Source organism: Rhinoraja longicauda, chromosome 15 (genome assembly GCF_053455715.1).
Source record: "Rhinoraja longicauda isolate Sanriku21f chromosome 15, sRhiLon1.1, whole genome shotgun sequence".
In the NCBI taxonomy this organism is placed as follows: domain Eukaryota; kingdom Metazoa; phylum Chordata; class Chondrichthyes; order Rajiformes; family Arhynchobatidae; genus Rhinoraja; species Rhinoraja longicauda.
Genome location: NC_135967.1, coordinates 11,155,433 through 11,172,307, shown reverse-complemented (window position 1 = coordinate 11,172,307; position 16,875 = coordinate 11,155,433). Strand labels below are relative to the sequence as shown.

Sequence of the window (16,875 nt, the reverse complement as noted above, 5' to 3'; positions counted from 1 at the left end):
ATAGTTGCTGCCTTACAGCGCCAGAGACCCTGATTCAAACCTAACTTTGGGTGTTGTCTCTACGGAGTTTGTACGTTCTCCCTGTGACCGCACGGATTTTTTCAAGGTGCTCCAATTTCTTGCCACTTTCCAAAGATGTGCAGTTGTGTAGGTTAATTGGCTTCCATAAGTTGTCCCTAGTGTGTAGGATCATGAGAGAAAGAGATCAGATAAACGCACAGAGTCTCTTGCCCAGCATAAGGTGAGCGAGGACTAGAGGACAAGGGTTTAAGGTGAAGGGGAAAAGATTTAATAGGAATCTGAGGGGTAACTTTTCACACAGAGGGTGGTGGGTGTACGGAACAACTGCCAGAGGAGGTAGTTGAGGCTGGGACTATTGCAAAATCAAAGAAACATGGATGGGACAGGTTTAGAGAGGTATGGGCCAAACGCAGGTAGGTGGGACCAATGTAGATGGGACGTTGGTCAGAATGGGCAAGTTGGGCCGAATGGCCTGCTTCCACGCTGTATGACTCTATGACCCTATCATTGCTGGTCAGCACAGACACGGTGGGCTGAAGGGCCTGTTTCTACCCTGTATCTCTAAAGTGTAAAGTCTAACATCTAAAGTTAATTGTCTATTGTGCTGAAAATGTCAATAAACTCAACGTGACTTAAAAACACTAGTGCAGGGGTAAATGTCTCACTGTGTGCTCTAAAGCAAGCATTGATGATCAAAGAAACGTTTCAGTTCAAAAGCAAATTGACCTTCCTCTGAAAACTGGCATCCAACCATGAAGACAAGAGAACGCAAGGAAGAATCTCCTACAATCGTTCACTGTTGATTTAGCTGATCAAAATGGAGGTGGCAGCATAGATAAAAGATGTGCTTCCATGCCTTGCTGCAAGTTGGCTTGCTCCTGTGAGAAGACCGATCGGAACAAAGGTTGGGAAAATAAAGGAAGGAGATTTGGATTCCACAGACTCAACTCAGCCATCTCTCAGATGCACACTTATTTTAAACTTTACTTTATAGATACAGTGTGGAAAAAGGCCCTTCGGCCCACCGAGTCCACGCCAACCAGTGATCACCCCGTGCGCTAGCTTTATCCCACACACGAGGGACAATTTATAATTTATCAGAAGCCGATTAACCCTCAAACCTGCACGTCTTTGTGTAGGAGGAAACCTGGAGCACCTGGAGAAAACCCACGCAGCCACAGGGAGAATGTACAAACTCCGTACAGAGTTTGGAGCACCCGAAGCCAGGATCGAACCTGGGTCTCTGGCGCTGTGAGGCAGTACCATTGTGCCACTGAGCCGCCCAGTGCGAAGTGGAAACAGTCCCATCAGCCCACCGAGTCCGCGCAATCCTGAAAGAACAGAGCACTGAAAGAAAGATCTTGCCTGTCATGACATTGCATTGCAGTCAATACAGTGTTTTTTTAAACAACGGTCACCATTGTAAAGTTGGAAAATCGAGCAGCCAGATTACATGCAGCAGCTTTTTGCAAAACAGTTGCCAGTAACCCATTTGTTTTACCGATGTTGATTGAGGGTTAATGAGAGTGAAACTTGCTGCTCTCCTTTAAATAGCTTGGGCTCCATGGTGCCACAAGCAGATTGTGTTGCTGCCTCTCAGCTCCGAGGGCTCGGGCTTGATCCTGAACTCTGGTGTTACCATGGTAGAGCGTGCACATTCTCCTCTAAATTTCCCCTGGCTGCTCCAATTTCCTCCCACATCCCCAAGATGTGCTGAGAGGTTAATAGCCTATTGTATGTTGTCCCTTAGTGCAGCCACGTGGCAAAAGAATTCAAGAGGATAGAGACACAAGGGACTGGAGGTGTTAGTTTACCAGAAACGACACAAAGTGCTGGAGTAACTCAATGGGCCAAGCAGCATCTCTAGAGAACATGAATGGGCGACGTTTGAGGTTGGGACTCCCCTTCAGGCTGATTGAAAGGTCTACTAACCTTTGTATGTTTGGCAAGGATGCTGCCTGACACGCTGAGTTCCTCCGGCAGTTTGTGTCTTTTGTTTAATTCATGAGGATTATGGCCAGCATAGTTAGTGGCCCAGCTACTAGAGCTGCTACCACATGGTGCCAGAGACCTGGGTTTGATCCTGATCTCGGGTGCTGTCTTTATGGAGTTTGCACATTTTCCCTGTGCCTGTGTACGTTTCCTTCAGGTGCTCGCTCCCCTTTCCTGCCACATCCCAAAGACGTGAAAGTTTGTCGGCTAATTGTCCTCTATAAAATTGCCATTAGTGTGTAGGGAGAGGGTTGGAAAGGGCAATAATGTAGAATTAGTTTGAACATCGTGATCGATGGTTGGCGTGGACTCGGTAATGCTGTATCTCAAACTTAACTAAACTAATTCCACAATGATTCATCAGCAAAATTATTGTTTGGTCTGGATATTGGAGTGAAATTTGGCTTAAGTTTGATACAGTTAATTAGTTTAAAGATAGAGCGTGGAAACAGGCTTTTCGGGCCACCGATTCTAAGATGACCAGGGTCACCCACACACAAGTGCTTTCCTACAGACTGGGGACAGTTTACAGAAGCCAATTAACCTACAAACCCACACATCGATCGGGTGTGGGAGGAAACCGGAGCAGCCTGAGGTAACCTAGGCGTTTACGGGGAGAAGGTACAAACTCCGTACAGACAGCACCCGTAGTCAGGATGGAACCCTGGTCCTTGGTGATGTAAGGCAGCAACTCTTAGTGTGTGCTTTGGGGCAATTTATGCAATTTAAATAAAGGACTTTCTTCCTTGAGCTGAACTATAAAGAAAGACAGTATGTTTGCAGTCTTCAAGCTTAAGCTATTCACTACAGCACCACTGCAACTGGTTTAGTTCAGAGGCACAGCACGGAAACAGGCCCTTCGGCCCACCGAGTCTTCGCCGACCAGTTATTCCCATACACTGGCACAATCCTACACACTAGGGCTAATTTACAATTTTTACTGCAGTCGATTAACCTACAAACCTGCACATTTTTGGAGTGTTGAAGAAAATTGGAGCACCTGGGGAAAACCCAAGCGATCACAGAGAGAAGGTACAAACTTTGCGTACAGACAGCACCGGTAATCTCTGGCACAACAAGGCAGCAACTCTGCCGCTGTGCCAATGTGCCACCCTAAAACACTTTGGACTGGAGTGATTGAGTTATGAGGGGGGGATGGATAGGCTGAGACTTTTTCCCTGGAAGGTACGAGGCAGAGGGATGGCCTGATGGATGTATATCTGTGCCCTTGAGTTAAGTGGATGATCACAGTCTTTTCCCCAGGTTCAGGGAGTCTAAAGCTGGAGGGCATAGATTTAACCTGAGAGGGGAAATATCTAAAGGGATTCAGTGGACACACAGAGAATGATGAATATATGGAACTATCTGCCAGTGGAAGGTAAAGAGGTGCGTACAATTACAACATTTAAAAAACACTTGGACAGATACATGGATGGAATTGGTTTTGAGGGATCTATGCCAAAAACAGGCAAAGGGACTAACTCTGATTGATAGCTTAGGTACCACAAAAAGCTGGAGTAACTCTGCAGGTCAGGCAGCATCTCTGGAGAGAAGGAATGAGTGACGTTTCAGGTCGAGACCCTTCTCTCCAGAGATGCTGCCTGACCCGCTGAGTTACTCCAGCATTTTGTGATACCTTCGATTTGTACCAGCATCTGCAGTTATTTTCCTACATTGATTGATATCTTCATCAGCATATTTTGTTGAGCCATGGGGATTGTTTCTGTGCTGTATGACTCTAATCTCGATATCTTTTTTTATGCAAAGGTTTGTGAAAATTTGAAAAAAGAAGCGAGCTGGAGATGCATGTTGAATCAATTTGTTTCTAAAGACAGTGAATTATATAATGGGGAAAATTATAATGAGTTCCGTTAAAAAAAGAGCAGATAATCCATGTAACTGGGATAAAATCAGCAGACAAAATGGCTATGTATTGTGGATTAATCAAATCCTGTTCCTACAACCTTCACTGGAAACATTGTATATTTGGTCATCAAACAAAAATGAAAATGAAACATGTTGTGAAAGGACCACATGGACAGAGGAAAGGTTATTCTGCCATTCGGTTAGCCTTTACCTGATCTCTATCTAAATGCCCAGAAAGGAACTGTAGATGCTGGTTTAACCCGAAGGCAGACACAAAAAGCTGGAGTAACTCAGCGGGACAGGCGTAATCTCTGGAGAGAAGGAATGGGTGACGATTCGGGTCGAAACCCTTCTTCAGACTAGTTGGAGATAAGGGAAACGAGAGACATAGGCAGTGATGTGGGGAGATAAAGAACAATGAATGAAAGAAATGCAAAAAGAGTAAGGATGTTAAAGGCCATTGTTAACTGTTTGTAGGGTGAAAACGAGAAGCTAGTGTGACTTGGGTGGGGGAGGAATGGAGAGAGAGGGAATGCCAGGGCTACCTGAAGTGAGAGAAATCAATATTCAAACCGCTGGGCTGGAAGCCGCCCAAGCGAAATATGAGATGCTGTTCCTCCAATTTGCGTTTACCCTCACTCTGAAAATGGAGGAAACCGAGGACAGAAAGGTCTGTGCAGGACTGGGAAGGAGAATTAAAGAGTCCAGCAACCGGGAGATCAAGTAGGTTCATGCTGGCTGAGCGAAGGTGTTCCTCAAAATGATCGCCCAGTCTGCGTTTGGTTTCGCTGATGTATAAGAGTACACATCTTGAACAGTACAGTACTCCAAAGACGTACAGGTATGTAGGTTAATTGACTGGGTAAATGTAAAAAATTGTCCCTAGTGGGTGTAGGATAGTGTTAATGTGCGGGGATCGCTGGGCAGTGCGGACTTGGTGGGCCGAAAAGGCCTGTTTCCGCGCTGTATATATATGATATATGATATGATATATGATATATGATATATAGTAGATACAGTAGGAAGAGGAGCAGGTGAACCACTGCCTAACCTGAAAGGACTGTCAGGGTCCCTGGACAGAGTCGAGGGAGGAGGTATAGGGGCAGGTGTTGCATCTTCTGCAGTTGCAGGGCAAAGTACATGGGGAGGGGGTGGTTTGGGTGGGCAGGGATGAGTTAACCAGGGAGTTGCAGGGAAACGGTCGGTCTCTGTGGAAGGCGGAAAGCGGTGGAGATGGGAAGATGTGGCTAGTGGTGAGATCCCACTGGAGATGGCGGACATTTTGGAGGATTACTTGTTATATGCAACGGTTGATGGGGTGGAAGATGAGGACTAGGGGGACTCTGTCTCTGTTGCAACTAGGGGAGGGGGAGCAAGGGCGGAGCTGTGGGGTACCAAGGAGACACAAGTGTGTGTCTAATTTATGATGGGAGAGGGGAACCCCCCATTCCCTAAAGAATGAGGACATCTCGGATGTCCTGGTATGGAACACCTCATCCTGGGCGCAGATGCAGCGTAGATGGACGAATTGGACGTAAGGGATAGATTCTTTGCAGGAAGCAAGGTGGGAAGAAGTGTAGTCGAGATAATTGTGGAAGTCAGTGGGTTTGTTATGGACGTCAGTCAATAGTCTATTTCTGGTGATGGAGACTGTGAGATCAAGAAAGGGGAGGGCGGTGTCGGAGATGGTCCAGGTAAATTTGAGTGCAGGATGAAAATTAGTGGTGAAGTTGATGAAGTCCATGAGTTCTGCATGGGTGCAGGAGGTAGCACCAATGCAGTCATCAATGTAACAGAGATAGAGTTCGGGGATAGGGCCAGTGTATGCCTGGAACAGAGATTGTTCAGCGTACCCTACAAAGAGGCAGGCATAGCTGGGGCCCATGCGGGTGCCCATAGCTACGCCTTGGACTTGGATAAAGTGGGAGGAGTCAAAGGAGAAGTTGTTGAGTGTGAGGACCAGCTCCGCTGGGCGGAGTAGAGTGTTAGTGGAGGGAAATTGTATGGTTCTGTCGTCGAGGAAGAAACGGAGGGCTTTAAGGTCTTCCTGGTGGGGGATGGAGGTGTAGAGTGACTGAGCGTCCAAAGTGAAGATGAGGGAGCAGGGGCTCGGAAAGCAGAAGTCATTGAAGAGACGAAGGGCATGTGAGGGATCTTGGACATAGGTCGGGAGGGATTGGACCATGGGGGATAGGATGGAGAAATGTCTTATCTAAATGCCCTTTTCTGCAGGGTGAACATATATTTTTTTAAAAGACAAAGTGCTGGAGTAACTCAGCGGGTCAGACAGCATCTCTAGAGAACATGGATGGGTGACATTTCAGGTCGGGACCCTTCTTCAGAAGTATGATCTCTGGTCGGTCCCAAATTGGCTCCCCGTAGACACATCAACTACCTGACCGGCCTCATTTCCTAAGTCTGTGTTGCCTTGAGTGTGGGAGACTAACGGAGACTAGGTGAGGTGCTTCAGATATCTCAAGGTGTCCCAAATAACAAAATGTATTGGTTTAGGGCCATTTCGTTATCCAGAAGCACATCTCCATACAAAGGAAGTGAGAAACTACAAGTCAATAGACAATAGACAATAGGTGCAGGTGTAGGTCATTCGGCCCATCGAGCCAGCACCACCATTCAATGTGATCATGGCTGATCATTCCCAGTCAGTACCCCATTCCTGCCTTCTCCCCATATCCCCTGACTCCGCTATCTTTAAGAGCTCTATCTAGCTCTCTCTTCAAAGTATCCAGAGAATTAGCCTCCACGGCCTTCTGAGGCAGAGAATTCCACAGATTTACAACTCTCTGACTGAAAAAGTCTGTTTCTGTGCTGTATGACAGGGTGGTTAGAATTTGGGATACGTTACCTGAGAGAATGGTGAAGACAATAATACTCATAGCATGTATGTAGTATCTAGAATTGGACTTGAATTGCCAAGCTATATACTGTAAGTCTTAGAGACCATGTGCTGGTGAATGGGGCTAGTGTAGATCGAAGCTTGATGGTCAGCATTGGATGTGGTGGGCTGAACGGTCGGTTTCTTTGCTGTATAATTCTATGCCGCTATGAAATTGAAAAGAAAAGAATAATTCTCTGGAATAGGGTGGATGTACAATCATGTAGAAAATGTTTGCTTGGAAGAAAATAAGCAAAGCAATAAAGCTATTAAATGTTTCAAACCCAGAAAATATATTGATGAAGCATAAACTTGCTAAACTAACAACACGGAAGGTTATAACACAATTTTATTTTTTGCAATGGCAGCCAATTTTGCCACTTAGTTGAAATGTAAACTGAAACCATCATTGATTTTGCCCTGAAAAGGTTATTGTTTCCTGAATTCTTGTGCCCAAAGCAACTCAATATTTAAAGGATATGTTCTTGGGTCACATTTTTAAAAAAAGCAACATTTGCTGTTGGTATTTATATTGCCACGAACCGTTGGAATTGACCTGAATTCATTATCCAAAGAGTAATAGAGTTATCCAATGTGGAAACAGGACTTCAGCTCAACTCGATCAAGCCGACCAAGATGCCCAACCTAAGCTTGTCCCATTTCACCGCGTTTGGCCCATATCTCTCTTAACCTTTCCTATCGATGTAATGGATTGTGTTTTTCAAATGCTGATTTAGTTTTTTCTGCAAATTAACTCCTCTGGCAGCTGGTTCCATATACCCACCACCCTCTGAGTGATAAAGTTGCCCCTGAGGTTCCTATTAAATCTTTCCCCCTCTCATTTTAAGCCACTGCTCTCTGGTTCGTGATTCTCTGACCTTGGGTAAAAGACTGCGCATTCACCCTATCAAATACCCTCTTAGCCTCCTGTGCTCCAAGCAATCTTGCCCGAGCTTGCCCAATCTCTCCCTATAGCTTCGACCCTTGATTCTTGGCAGTATCCTTGTAAGTATTCCCTGCATTCTTTCCATCTTAATGCCATCCTGTCCAGACCAGGCTGACCAAAACTGAATATAATACTCCCAAGTTGTATAATTTTGTTTGGTTGGGAAAAGATAGGACTGTTTGTCATGACTCCATCTGAAATATCAAGATATTTTGGGATCACTTTGCTTCATTTGCAGTAATGTTAAGGTCTAACTTTAGGATTAAGAATGGTACAAGATTATTATTTCCTTTCTTTTGGAGAGGATATTTTCAGCCTGAATTTCAAAGTGGAGGAACAGCAGCTAATATTTTGCTTGGGCAGCTTACATCCCAGTGGTATAAATACTGATTTTTCTAATTTCAAGTAACCCTTGCATTCTCTCTCTCCGCCCCCTCCCCCACCCTCGTCACCCTGCTAGTTTTACTGTTCGTATCCCTTTGTTATCACCTCTTCCACAGCCAACATTGGACCATGATGGGCTCCACCTTTCCTGGGTTGTTGGTGAGGAGCTCAGATTTGTTCTGTACATTTTCATAACTCCAGCTACCTTCTCCCTTAACTCCCAGTCTGAAGAATGCCCTCGACCTGAAACGTCATGTTTTCATGTTCTCCAGAGATGCTGGCCTGACCTGCTGTGTTACTCCAGCATATTGTGCCTGCCACAGAGCCTCTCCATAAGGATGGGATAACTAGACTTTGGATTTGAGGTAATTGGAATGGGAGATTAAATTAAATTATTGACAGTCCACTGTAGAATTAAGTAAAGTGTCACCAGAGCTGCTGTGACCTGATTGTATTTCCGAATATTAATGAACTATGGGGGCTGCCTTCATGTTTGGCACCTGGTTGACAAGAATGATGGTTCTTATTTGCATTTTGAATCCCCAGCTGTCTGGTTAAGATGGATGGTGGGCTTTCTTTTCATTTGTCATTTCTCCACTGGATGTTTTTCCAACTGAAAAGAAAGATTAAAGGAGCCCAAATAGTGAAATTATAATTTATTTCGGGGGGAAAATGTACTAATTTTTTCAATGGAATTGCACACAGATATTGGAGGGGGTGGGGGGCAGGATGGGGAGGTGATGAAGCTCAGATGCCCTCGAAGAAACTCACCCCATTGTGTCGTGTATACTTAGTCACAGAGTATTGTAATTGTACTGTATTGTAATTAGTTTATTAGCCAAGTATGTAAAAATTTGCCATACAGTCATAGCAAAAAAAGCAACAAGACACACAACTACATAAAAATTAACATAAACATCCACCAAAGTGCAGTGTGATGGAAGGCAATAATACATTATCTTCTTCCCTCCTTTTCTCCTGTGGTCGGTGCAGTCGAACCATCCGCAATCGGGGCGATCAAAGCTCCCACAGCCGGCAATCGAAGCTCCCACGTCGGGGCGGTCGAAGCGCTCGCGATCGGGGCGGTCGAAGCTCCTGCGGTTGGAGCTCCCGAAGTTGATCCCTAACCAAGGGACCGCGAGCTCCACGATGTCAAGTCCGCAGGCTCCCGTGGTTGGAGCTCCCAAAGTCGATCCCCAGCAAAGGGACCCGCCAGCTCCACGATGTTAGGCCGCAGTGTGGACGGAGATACGATACGGAAAATTCACATCTCCGTCAAGGAAAGAGATTAGAAAAAAGTTTCTCCCCACCCCTACCCCCACATAATACAAAAACTAAAGATACACTAAAACAGACTAAAAACAACAAAAGAAGAAAAGGACGAGACAACTGTTGGCGAGGCTGCCATCGTACGGCTCCACCCATGGAGTCTTACAGCGTGGGAACAGACCCTATGGCCCAACTTTCCCACACTGGCTAACATGTTCCATCAACACTGGTCCCACCTGCTTGTATTGGGCCCATATCCCTCTAAATCTGTCGTGTCCATGTTACCTGTCGAAATGTTAAACATTGCCATAGTACCGACCTCAACTACCTCCTCCGGCAGCTCGTTGCATACACCTACCACAAAAAGTTACCCCTCACATTCCGATTAAATCCATCGCCTTACCTTAAACCTATGTCGTTTGGTTCTCAATTAACCTACTCTGTGCTGGATACTCTGTGTCTACATGATCTCAAGATTTTGTACACTTCTATAAGATCACCCCTCATCCTCCTGCACTCCGAGGAAAATAGTCCTAGCCTGCTCAACCTCTCCTAATAGCCCAGGCCGTTGAGTCCTGGCAAAATCCTTGTAAATCTTCTCTGCACCCTTTCCAGCCTGCCAGCATCTTTCCAATACCATGGTGCCCAAAGCTGAACACTGTGCTCTAAATTCAGCTTTGCCAATGTCTTATACCACTGCAACATGACCTGCCAACATCTCTGCTCAGCACTCTGACTGAAGAAGGCCAACGCGCCAAAAAAATGCACAGTTATTTCATTCTTTGAGATTGAAGACCTTTGGATCCACACAGCCTTTTGTTCATTGTGGACTCAAAGCAATTAACGTAGGCTGGTGTATTCACTGTAGTGCTGAAACAATTAAGATTAATTCAGACCATGTTGTTAACTCGAGTGCTGAATGGTGAATCTCAGCAGGAGAACTATTCAAACTACATGTTACAATTAAGTAAGTCATTTAAAACTAGAATTATCGCAAAACATTTCCTGTAAAGTAATAGTTTCGTTTAGTTTATTGATATTGCGTGGAAACAGGCCCTTCGGCCCATTGAGTCCACACCCACTAATGGTGCCCATGCATGTGCACTATCCTACATACTAGGGACGATTAATAATTTTTACCAAAGCCAAATTAATCTACAAACCTGTACGTCTTTGGAGTGTAATAGTTTTGAAGCAGATTCTGGATGGGTGAAAGAAGGCATCTCCAGTGATGTTTAGATTAGAGATACTGCGTGGAAACAGGCCCTTCAGCCCATTGAGCACGTGCCAGCCAACAATTGGCCCATATAATCGTTCTATCCTGCAATGTAGGGACAATTTACAGAACCTACAAATCTGCACATCTTTGGGATGTGGGAGGAAACTGGAGCACCCTGAGAAAACCCATGCAAGGCGAACAAGCAAACTCCATACAGACAACACCCGCAGTCAGGATCGAACCTGGGTCTCTGGCTCTGTAAGGCAGCAACTCTATCATTGCGCCATCCTGGACGTGGAATCAATATAGTTCTCCATCATAGAGCTTGCTTGTTCTCCCTGTAATCTTATGGGTTTAACACTGACGTTCCACCTTTCTCCCACATCTCAAGCACCTGAGGCTACCATGGACTGGGCAAATGGTAGAATCTGGAGAGATGGTCATTCTGGGGAAGTCTTGCTCGTTTAATTTAGAGATACAGCGGGGAACATGCCCTTCGGCCTACTGAGTCCACGTCGGCCATTGATCACCCTTTCACACTAGTTCTATGTGATCCCACTTTCTCATCCCCTTCCTACACAGAGGCCAATTAACCTGCAAACCTGCACTGCTACGGGGTGTGGGAGGAAACAGGAACATCAGGAGAAAACCGAAGTGGTCACAGGGAGAACGTGCAAACTCCACACGGACAGCATCCGAGGTCAGGATTGACCCTGGGTCTCTGGAGCTGTGAGACAGCAGCTCTACCCGTTGCACCACTGTGGGGAAACTTGGAAGGAGTCAAAGAAATAGATGTGTATGATTAGTGTCTATAGGGGCTTGATGGTCATAAGGTTATAAAGTTATAAGTGATAAGTGATAGGAGTAGAATTAGGCCATTTGGCCCAAAAAGTCTACTCCGCCATTCAATCATGGCTGATCTATCTCTCCCTCCCAACCCCATTCTCCTGCCTTCTCCTCTGACACCTGTACTAATCAGGAATCTATCTCTGCCTTAAAAATATCCACTGACTTGGCCTCCACAGCCTTCTGTGGCAAAGAATTCCACAGATTCACCACCCTCTGACTAAAGCAAGTGAACCTAGTGGGCTGAAGGGCCTGTTTCCACACTGTATGATGCTGACGCTAACAATGTGGTGGTCCCATTGCTTGTTTGATGGGTTGGGTTTTGTATTGCTGGGACAGTCTGACTCAGCTGGTGTGTCTGATGCCCCGACCACACACTGCAAAGAAACTCTGACTCCTGGATCCAAGCTCGTCCTAAACCCTCGCCCACAACTAACATGAATCTCCATTTCGGCTTTGATCCCTTAACACCAACACACCTTGGGTCCATCTCTAACTCCTGACAACCTCAGTTCCTGGCCCAAACTAAGTCCACAAATGAATCCCCAATCTCAACACTTATTTTGTGCATTTATAACCCAAGCCAAATATCCATTCTAGTTCTAGAGTAACATCAGGCCAACAATAACAACTGCACCCACATAACCCTCAAAGTGCTTAAGTAACTCAGCGGGTCAGGCGAACATGGATAGGTGATGTTTCGGGTGGGGACTACCTTGAATCCATCCTTTCTTACCTACATCCGAGACATCTCGCAAGGCCTTTCAATTTCTAAGCCTCCATTTCCTCATCTTTACCATGGCCGTCCAGTCCCTCTGCACCTCCACCCCTCACTGGGAAAGTCTCAATGCCCTCCAGTTAAAGTCTTTATTTGAACCTTAAGGATAATTGTTCAAGTTAAATAACTTTGGCAATTTGTATTATTCAACATTAAAGATTGGCTTAAAATAGCCTGATGGGACTTGAGTCAAAAATGGTTCATGTTTTGTTTAGTTTGGGGATGCAGCGCGGAAACAGGCCCTTCGGCCCACCGAGTCTGCACCGACCAGTGATCCCTGTGTACTAACACTATCCTACACACACGAGGGACAATTTATAATTATATCAAGCCAAGTAACCTACAAACCTGTACGTCTTTGGAGTGTAAGAGGAAACCGGAGAAAACCCACACAGGTTACGGGAAGAACATACAAACTCTGTACAGACAGCACCTGTGGTCAGGGTCAAACCTGTGTCTCTGGCGCTGTAAGGCAGCAACTTTACTGCTAAGTGTTACAGATGAAAAAGGTTGGAAGCGAATAATTTTGTATTTTCAAAAAAGGAATTATTTTGTTCAAAACCAAAGCATTTCAATCAGAATAATTGTCGCAATGACTTTAATTCAGAGCAGTTGTCTCCTGCGATTGATTCTTGCTGCAGGGCACTGTAGACTTTGGATTACATTTTCAATCAAGTGAACCCAACTTAGAATGACATTTTCTCCAAAGTATCACCAGAAGAACATGCAATTATTCATCTCGAATTGTCTCCAAGTGTCTTGGACGCTTTAACAAATTACCTTGGAGAGCAGCGATCATTAAATGCAGGGAGATGGTGCTGCTTCTTGTTCCTTTACAAGTTTCAACCATTAGTAAACAGGTAAAGTGTTCCGCATTTTAAGTGGAAAACACAGAGAGCTGGAGGCACTCAGAGGGTCTGGCAACATCCGGGGAGGGAATGGCCAGGCAAAGTTTCCGGTCGTGGCCTTCTTCAGATTGACTGGAGTAGTGGGGATAAATGTGGAAAAGAGATAAGGAGCGAAGAACAGAAGAAGTATGACATGTGAGGCCATTCAGACTGAATGTGGTGGTGGTGGTGGTGGTGGTGGTGGTGGTGGGGGGAGAAAGTTTCTTTCTATGGACTCCAATATCTGCAACACATTGGAATCAACGTTGGCTATTATTTTATCTTCCAGCTGTACTTACGGATAAGCTACCAGAGCTGTTGGACCCTTTTGAAAACCAACAGAACATTGTAGATGTCCAGTTGGGTGAGTAACTTCCTTAGGAAGTCATCCTTCACATCTTCTCGATAAGCATGAATATTGTTCTTCTTGTGTGGTATCAATATACTATTCTTCCCACACCTTCAGCTTCAGCAGACTGTGTAACCCCTTGTGATCCTCAGTGTGCAGGCAACAAAGGCAGAAATGAGGGATGCATTCTCTGATTATATTGTATCCATTCCTTCTATTTCAAGCATTTAAGCTTTCCAAAGCTGTCTACTTCCTTAAGACATGATTTCTCTTAAATATCACAGTTGAAATAAAAAGTGTTTTTTTTCTTTAAGCAACTGAATGGTCAATTATCTTTTTTTAAATGTTATACGCTGGTGGAGCATGCTTCTGTATTTTTGTATTGTTCAACTTTCAGCTCCAGAACAAGAAAGAAATGAGTTTGCCATCCAAATGTGTTTGACAGGGATGGTGGGCATCAGGAGGAATAGATGATGCTGATAATGAATGAGTATTTATTATGTGCAGGGGAAAGCAAGTAGCTACCTCTTTAAGAGGTTATCTTAAGTAGCTAAGTACTTAAGTACTCTTAAGTAGCTATCTCTTTAAGTACTAAATAGCTATGTCTTTAAGATTTACTCTTAAGTAGCTGCATCTTCGAGAGGTACTCTAATGTTGCTTACTTTAAGAAGTACTCTTAAGTTGTTCCCACTTTAAAGGATATTATTATGTCTTTAAGAAATGCTCTCAAGCAACTCCATCTTTAAGAGGTACTCTAAAGTAGCTATCTCTTTAAGAAGTAAAGAAGCTACCATTTTAAGAGATACTCATCAGTAGCGACATCTTTAAGATGTGCTCTTAAGTAGCTTTGCCTTTAAGAGGTAGTCTCAAGTAGCTACATCTTTAAGTACCCTTACATAGCTAGGTCTTTAAGAGGTACACTTAAGTAGCCACCTCTTTAAGACAGGTCTCTTCCATTTTTTTAAAAATTCACCGCTATTGATGCTCTTGATCCCAGGATAACCTCCAGTGCAATTAGCATCCATTTAATCAATAATAAACGTTGTGCTAGAGCTCCAGCTGGCTACCTACTCAGTCAGCAATTACAGGAGAGGGGAATTATTTGCTCTGACAGAAATATCCTTCCACCAGCGTGGAAGGAGCATTGTGTTATTTGATGAGCATGAACATCGAGGACTGAGGGTGATCTGGTCCGTGCGGGAATTTGGTTATCTACTCGGTTTATGAGAGTTGGGAAGTTCGGAACTGTACAACAAGTGCGTGCTTCGTCTCAGAAAGAGAAAGTAAGTCCTAACACGGAACTGGAAACAGAAAGGGGACCTGGATTATTAGTTGGTGTTAGAACCCATGCCATGTGGGCAATGGCTGTAGTTGGCATGCCTTTTATTTCCTGTGAAGAATGGTTTACTTTATGCTTTCATAGTATGAAGACATAGTGTGCACATTTGTGGTATTGTCTTCAGCTTTGGTCACCATATTTTAGAAAAGATGTTGTCAAGCTGCATTGAAGATTTACAAGGATGTTGCCTGGACTCGAGGGCCTGAGCTACAAATGGAGGATGAGCAGGCTCGGACTCAATTCCTTGGAGCGCAGGAGGATGAGGGGCAGTCTTATCGAGTTGCACAAAATCATGAAAGGCATAGATTGGGTAAAGATACAGAGCCTCTTGCCCAGAGTTGGGGAATTAAGAATCAGAGGACATAGGTTTAAGATGAGGGGGGGAGAAATTTAATAGCCTGAGAGTTAACTTTTTTACCCAAAGGGTGGTGGGTGTATGAAACAAGCTGCCAGCGGAAGTAGTTAAGGCAGGTACTGTCGCTATGCTTAAGAAACATTTAGACAGGTATATGGATAGGATATGTTTAGAGGGATGTGGGAAACGCAGGTGGGACTAATGTAGATGGGCCTTGTTGGTCCGAAGGGCCTGTTTCCACACTGTAAGACTTTGACTCTGAGAGCGAAGGTAAGAATGTGCAGACAGAGAATTTAGTTTTAAATGAGCTTTCAAAAATAATTTTGGATTGTTCTTCTTGGAGTAAAGATTAAAAGAACATTTGAATAGAGGTGTGAAGGGTTTTAGTTTAGTTTAGTATTGTCACATGTACCTCGGTACAGTGAAAAGTTTTTGTTTGTGTGCTATCCAGTCAGAGAAAAGACTACAGATGATTACAATCAAGCCATCCACAATGCACAGATAAAGATAGTTCAAGAGTATCCAATGAATTAGAGGGGATGTCAGTATACACTCTAATGAGTGCATAGTTCAGTTGTAGCTGGGAGGAAACTACTCCTGAATCTGGAGGTGTGCGTTTTAACATTTATGTACCTCTTGCCTGATGGGAGAGGAGAGGAAGGGATATATATATATAAACATAGCACAAAAAGTAAGGAAATTTGTGTTTGGTAGATTATTTCTTTGTTGTAACAATGCTTCTTGGCAATAAATCTTATACCGTTGGAAAGCCTGTTTATTTCCCTTTTAAATGGTACCACATTTGTAAGGAACATGCATTTGTGGGATGAGCAGCAGAGCTGAGTATATGGGTTGCGCCCATGAACAATTTGCCAAATCTTCTCTGCCAATGCCAAACAGCTTATTCTGCTGTTGCTATTGACTCTTGTTTTGAGCTTCTGGTACCCCCAGGTGCTGACAATCAGGTGCCTGATTGGCACCTGATTGGCAGCATCTGTGAGCATGGGCCCTGCTACAGTGATCAGTAGGTGTCTGCTCCACGAATCGGCATGCCACGTTTGACTGATCTGGATAGGGCCCGTGCGATAGGGCAACTTCAAGCTGGTGTTCCGCAAAACCAAGTTGCGGCATTATTTGGAGTGAGCCCTAGTACCATCTCCAAAGTGAAGGCCAAGTTCCATATAACGGGGGATGTCAGAGACAGGCCGCGAAGTGGGCGTCCCAAGAAGACGACACCCGAAGAAGACCATTTCCTCACCCTGTCAGCACTTAGGAACCATAGGCTGTCTTCTACAGATTTGCAGTCAAGGTTTGCAGGACGATATGGCCGACGGCTCTCTGCCCAGACAATTCGGAACAGACTGCACACAGCCGATCTCCGGTCTCATAGGGCTGCCAGGAGGCCTGCCATGACTGCCCTTCACCATCAGGCCCGTTTGCGCTGGTGTCGGCAACACGTGCACTGGAACCTGAACATGTGGAGGAACGTTATGTTCAGCGATGAGTCCAGATTCTGCCTACGGCAGTTGGATCATAGGGTCAAAGTGTGGAGAAGACGCGGAGAACGCTATGCTGATTGCTGCACCGATAGAGTAACATCTTTTGGTGGAGGCAGTGTGATGGTGTGGGGCGGCATCTCCCTCACTGGAAAAACGAGGCTTGTCATCATTGGAGGCAATCTCAATGCAGAGAGATATCGAGATGAGATTCTGCAACCAGTGGCAATCCCAT

General features: G+C 44.9%; 1 protein-coding gene across 3 annotated transcripts in view; it reads left to right on the top strand.

The window, feature by feature from the left end:
• Positions 1 to 16,875, top strand: part of il1rapl2 (interleukin 1 receptor accessory protein-like 2) — an 806,853-nt gene that overhangs the window by 554,150 nt on the left and 235,828 nt on the right. For all 3 annotated transcript variants that reach the window (XM_078412191.1, XM_078412190.1, XM_078412192.1), the window contains one exon: positions 13,391 to 13,465. In XM_078412191.1, the coding sequence (XP_078268317.1) occupies positions 13,391 to 13,465 (75 nt within the window). The remainder of the gene's footprint in view (positions 1 to 13,390; positions 13,466 to 16,875) is intronic.